This window comes from Leishmania panamensis, assembly GCF_000755165.1.
Source record: "Leishmania panamensis strain MHOM/PA/94/PSC-1 chromosome 20 sequence".
Taxonomy (NCBI): domain Eukaryota; phylum Euglenozoa; class Kinetoplastea; order Trypanosomatida; family Trypanosomatidae; genus Leishmania; species Leishmania panamensis.
The window spans coordinates 334,566-340,565 of record NC_025866.1 but is presented as its reverse complement, the minus strand read 5'-3'; the positions used below and the strand labels follow the sequence as shown (position 1 = coordinate 340,565).

Below are 6,000 nucleotides of genomic sequence, written 5' to 3'. Positions count from 1 at the left end.
CGCATACAGACACACAGAGGCGTGCTGCACTGCGATTGAGAGTTGGTGATGGGAGTATGTTGAGGGGGGAGAGGAGGTGGAAAGGACAACGTGCGGAGATGCACAGCTGGATGCTGAAGCATGTGCAAGGAAGCGTGAAAAGGGAGCAGAGAAACAGGTAAGCCTCTCTTTTGGGAGATAATATACCCCCGAAGCAACAGAGGCAAGCACAGTATGCGTGCGACGCCCTCTCGTTTTTGAGTGCGATGCTGTATTGCTAACTCTCTCTCTCCCCTCTCGCTCTCTGAAGCACAGACACCTTTCCTCCTGCGAGGTAAGGGGGTGCAGTGGAAAGGAAAAGAGGAGCGAGAGAGAGCCGAAAGCACAAAACAAAGAGAGATGCCCGTAGGAGTCACCCCCAGCTCAGCAAAGATGTGAAGGTGGGTATAGGCCGAGGGAGGGTGCGGGGGGGGGGGACGTGTAGAGAAACGGCGAGAGTATAGAGCGGGGATAGTGAAGAAAGGATTGTAGCGTTCATCGAAAGTGAGGAGAGGGACTGCAGGCTGGTGCATGGATGGAGGAGAGGGAAAGGGGAAAAGAGGAAAAGAACGCACAGGGACCCCGCCATCACTGTACCGACTGACACGCCCGTACGTTTTGGGGGTTGCATTGATAAGTTATGCGCATCTTTTCGTTTCGGATGTGAATACGACGGGCACAGTGAGAGAGACGAGAGACGAGAATGAAAAGCCCCACCCTCTATTTGCCTCTCGTTCTTCGCTAAAAGAACGCCTCCACCTCGCCACACCCCCACCTTGTGGTGCGTGGACAGCTGTGAGAGAGAGAGAGAGAGACAGTGCACAGTGTTGAGGAGTGGTAAAGAAAAAAAAAGAGGGAGAACTCGACTGTGCCGCTCTTCACATTCCTCCTCAAGCAGATTGGCTCGTTCTCGTGTGTGTGGGGGTGTGTGCTTCATTGACATTTTCTCTGTTTCGCTCGTGGCGAAACACGTGCTTTGCTTGTTTTCGTTGTAGGTTTCTACCTGATCTGCGGGTCACATTCTGCAATAGCGGAGAAGTAGGGGAGGGGATCGTGCCGAGGGTGGTGCCAATAGGAGAAGAAAAATAAACCGAAGGCGAAGAATAAACGAGTAGCTAAACGAAGACTACCACAAAACAATACACATACACACATGCAAAGACAACGTTAGATATGTTGGTATTGAAAAGCTATCACAAGCTGCTCAATGAAAAAAGACGGAAGAGAGACGAAGATAGACGCAGAAGAGCTGTGGGGAGAGGGGGGAAAAGGATGGTGATATCATCAAAATGGCCACACACCAGAGCAGAGAAAAAACTTAATGATGCAGTTGCAATGCTTCTCTTCGCGCGTCCGTCAGCGTGGCTGCGGAAAGCAGAGACATCCACAGCAAAGGCAAGTAAGATGGAGAAATGAGTAAAAAAAAAATCACACACAATCATCGACACTAACTACGCAGTCTTGCAGACGCAAAGGTTTCCCATCATGGCAGTCGGGGGGGGGGGACAAGAAGGGCGGGTACAAGCGGTCTTCTTTTCTACGACGCAGCCAAGGCTTCTTTCCTTTAATCCAAGTAGGTGGCGATGGTGTAAGCGGCGCCTTGACGTTTGCATCCTTCTTCTCAGTCTCAGCTTCTAGACAGTGACCCATTCACACACAGCATACACACATATCCACCACAGTCACAACACGTTTATCATACAGCAGAAGATACCTAAAGCTCATTCGTAAATAATAATAATAAAGCACGAGCCAGCAGAGAGGAGCAATTATGCACTCTATCTCTTCTTCCGGACCACCCCCTCTCCGCACTATATCAATACTTTTTAGAGGCACACGCCTCTTCGCCTTTTTCATGTGAGGCCCGCTTATTTTGCCCTTTTCCAATTCGTGCTGCGGAAGACGCCCCTTAAAGCCAACCCCTCAATCCTGCCCGAGACCGGAGAAGTCATCCGTCGAAGAAACGATTGAGTAGGGCAGAATCCAGTGAAAGAGTAAACACACGCAGACACACGGCCCCACAACGAGCAGCCCTCGTAAGTACCTGAGAAGAGAGAGAGAGAGAGAGACAACAGCACCAACGAGACAGAAAAAGAGAAGTGAAGAGAGAGAGGTAAGGCCGGTAGACGCCGGTTACCCAGAGTCCCCACTGCACTCAACCACTAAGAGAATCAAGCGGCAAAAAACTCCAAAAAGAGTACCAAAAACCATTCACACCCACACACACACACACACACAAATGTACATACCAAACTGCACAGCTGCTGAGAAGGTGTCTGGGGGTACGTGTATGCCTATATCGGCTACCCGCAGAAGAGAATACACAAAAAAATAACAAAATCGACACTTCACGACAACGTGTCCCTCCCCTGCCATTGAGCAGGACTCGAACGCCACGCCACCCCCGGTCCGCCACACGCCCATCGCGGCGTGCGAAGCAGCCGCAGGCACGCGCCACAGCAGCGCGCCGACCCAGTCATCCCAGCACCGTCCCTGCCTCAAGCCCCACCTACACGATCCGCAGCTCGCCCCCCGGTGCAACCGCAGGGGCGGCTCGGGCGCCACACACCAGTGGGCAGCCAGGGCCGGGTGGGGTGCACTTGAGCCATGGCGACGCCATCCCCCCATCGGGTAGGTGGCACAACCCTCTTCACTGCCGCGGGTCGCTCCCACGCAGCGCCCAACACCACCAGTCTGCCAGCATCAGCAGCGATACATCGCTCCAGCCTCCCCACGGCGTAGGCGCTTGGCCCAGTCACCACCAGAGATGGCTCGGCACTGGCAGGGGGGGGACGGGGAGGGGGGCTGCCTGGCTTCCGCACAAGGTGAGAGTGCGGAGCCCTGGGGATGCCGCGTACCGAGGTGTCCCTCCGCCATCAGAGGGGCGCCACTAACCAAGAGACGAGAGCGACCTGTGCACTACCGAATCACAACTTGTGAACGCAGCTGTACGTCGCACAATCATCCAAAACACTGGCAGCAAAAGTTCGCAGAAAGTCGTTCACTTCCTGTCATGTATCGTCGAACAGCACCCACAGACACTACCAAGAACCTTTAATGTGAAACTTTTGAGGTACACTTCAGAGATGTCGCAATACCCTCAAAAGGTTTGAACGATTGACATTATTGGCGCTCAGCCTGCCATCACAGTTTGCAATTGCAGACGCCTTTGTTGACTCAAAGAAGTCCCATCAGCTCTCAGCATACTTAGCGAAAGGCAGGAATGATCAGGAAGGAGCACTGCAGCTTGTCGTCGATGTTCATCACGGCAGCGTCGTTGTCGAACTCGCCGCAGTAGTTTGGCGCAGAGAACACCGTCACAAGCTGGCGGCTCGCAAAGAACCCGTAGCCGCGCTCCATCACCTGGTGCGCGCGCACAATCAGGTCCATGTCCACCATGTCCAGGAAGTCGTTCACAATGTCCTCACCAAACAGGTAGCTCACGCCGCGGTCGCTCTCCAGGAAGCCCTGCACGTCATCCTCCGGGTCGGCCCACAGCAAATCGCACAGGATGCCACGATCAGGCACGTCGCACGGACGCTCGATGTCCATAACGGAGGCTACAGATGTCAAATCAGGACTAAGCCCACCGTGCATACAGATGATCTTCTCGCTAATCACACAGCACACGGGCATCGTGTTGAACACATCCGTGAACGCCTTGAACAGCTTGATGTTATACCGCCGCTTCACATCGTCGAAGAACCCGTACATCTTGTTGATGCTTGCGCACTCGTGGTTGCCGCGCAGAAGGAAGAAGTTCTCGCGGTACACAATCTTGTAGCAGAACTGCAGGATGATCGTCTCGACGCTGTGCTTGCCGCGATCAACGTAGTCGCCGAGAAACAGGTAGTTCGAGTATGGCGGGAAGCCGCACTTCTCAAAGATGCGCAGCAGGTCGTAGTACTGACCGTGCGTGTCGCCGCACACGCGCACAGGTGGGCGGATCTCGAGAAGCATTGGCTGCGACATGAAGATCTCGCGCACCTCGGTGAGCACGGCACGGATTTCTTCCTCACGGACTAACACTTGTGGCGGCCCACGGTTGCGTTGAACCATGATGAGGCGCTCTATGAGCTGATGTACCGTAGATAAGCTAGACATGACAGTAGGCACTCTTGTCTCTGCAAGGAGAAAAGAAAGAAAAGAGAAAAGGGAAAATGGATGTAAATGTGTGTCGTCAGGGAGAGAAATGGAAGAGTGCACAGACAATAAAGCAAAAAAATTGTAGTAAAGGTACTAACACACACGCACATGCGCAGCGCTACTCGGAGAAAACTGCAAGAATGTCAAAAAGGGGGTAATTTACGAGAGTGTCTCGAGATGATGACAACTAAACAATAAAACAAGCACCGTGTCTACACGGGAGAGGGAATCTGCAGCCCCCACCAAACACGCACACACAGGCCCACCGAATCGGGGAAAGAGGGAACAAAAAGAGCGGGAGTGAGGCTGGTGTCGAAAAGATAGAGCGTACTGGCGTTTTTTTTTCCCGTGTTGCCACTTGTCCTCTTTCGTAACACCACTTTTTTTCTTTTTGGGGGGGGGACTTGGCGGGACTTTCTGTTATGATGGTGTACCGCAGACCTGAACACGGAGGAGAGGAGAGGGGAGGGGAGGGGCGGGATTCCCTTTTGTTGGTCTCTCTTTCTTGAGGCTGAAAACGTGAGGAGCAAAAAGGAGAGGAGAAAAGGAAAAGGGAAAGGAGGCGACCAAGAACGAAGAATGATTATATGCCAGCAGGGTGCCTACAAAAGGAGACAAACGATCCCGCAAAAAAAAAGAAAAGAAGAAGTAAAAGTACAAGAGAGTGAGAGTGAGAGTGAGAGTGAGAGTGAGGGGGGATAAAGAGAGGGGGGGAAGAGAAATCGTAACGTGAAAAAGAGCGACAGTAATAAGGAAAAAAAAAAGAGTGAGGGAGAAGTAGAGCAAGCAAAACGAGAGTCAAGCCAGCGGTGTAGCAGAGAGCTATAAAAGGGAGAGCTTCTTTTGTTTTCCCCCTCCCTTCTGTTCACGGGACGGAAAGGAGATGAGCGAGAGAGCGAGAGACTCTAAAAAGAAAAAGTGCCGGTGAGTTGTTGACGATTTGATGAGGAAGAGGGAGAGCCCAGAAAGAGAGAGAAAGGGCAATGCACACACACACACACCAGATACACAGAGCGAGGGAACAACCTCAGCACAGAGGAAAATGTCAAAGAAGAAAAGGGCGAAGAAATCAGAGGGGTAAAAACGAGGAAAGATGCGCAAAACGATATCCACGGTGCTGCAATCGTGGCCCAAGAATGGTGCCAACAGAGAAGACGAAGAAAAAAAACAGAGTGAGGTCTCCCAGAGAGAGAGAGAGAGACGAGCCCGAACGACAGTGAGAGGCGATACTGAGTTGTGGAATAGGGAGAAAGCACGAAAGAGAAGGTATCCTTTCTCCTCTGAAAAGAGGTTAAGGATGTGCTGATGAGACACGCTGCGCCGTCGCTCGTCTCTGTAGAGGTATGTGTGCTAATGTATTTCGTTCCAATTATTACACTGGCTGTCACAAAGAGGAGGTGGTGTTCACAGGAGAAAAGAAAGATCAGCCTCCCTTTCCGTCTTCGCGCTCTCTTTTTTTTCTTCTCTGCTCGCTTCCGTGGCCTCTCTCGCTATCTTTGTGGTGATATGGGGATGCTCTGCGGCTCTGCCACGCCTCTGCTCACTCTTGATGATGCTCCCTTCTGTCCTCTCAAAGCCAGTAGAGTGCTCGCTTAATGCGAAAAGGGCAAAAGAAACGAAACAAGAGGGAGTGTCTACGGCTCACTCAGTCAACACAAGCAGCGCGTAGCAAGGCGGTGAGTTGCTTTTTTTTTACTTTTTGAGCGGAGACAGGGAAAAATATAAATGCACCAGCTGAAACGTACGCACGCGCCTACCCACAAAAAAAGAAAAGAAGAAGCAAGGGAAGAAGAGACTTAAACAGGTCAAAGATGAAAGACCGCCGGGGGAAAAGGA

The 6,000-nt window shown here is 52.0% G+C and overlaps 1 protein-coding gene across 1 annotated transcript, besides 1 other annotated feature; it reads right to left on the bottom strand.

The window, feature by feature from the left end:
- Nucleotides 1-2,373: 2,373 nt before the first annotated feature.
- Nucleotides 2,374-2,906: a repeat region.
- Nucleotides 2,907-3,225: 319 nt separating this feature from the next.
- Nucleotides 3,226-4,122, bottom strand: LPMP_200810 (serine/threonine-protein phosphatase PP1, putative; the record flags this gene model as incomplete). The annotated part of the gene is made up of 1 exon (XM_010699978.1): nucleotides 3,226-4,122. One exon carries the CDS (start codon nucleotides 4,120-4,122, stop codon nucleotides 3,226-3,228), a length of 897 nt encoding a protein of 298 aa, XP_010698280.1.
- Nucleotides 4,123-6,000: the final 1,878 nt, after the last annotated feature.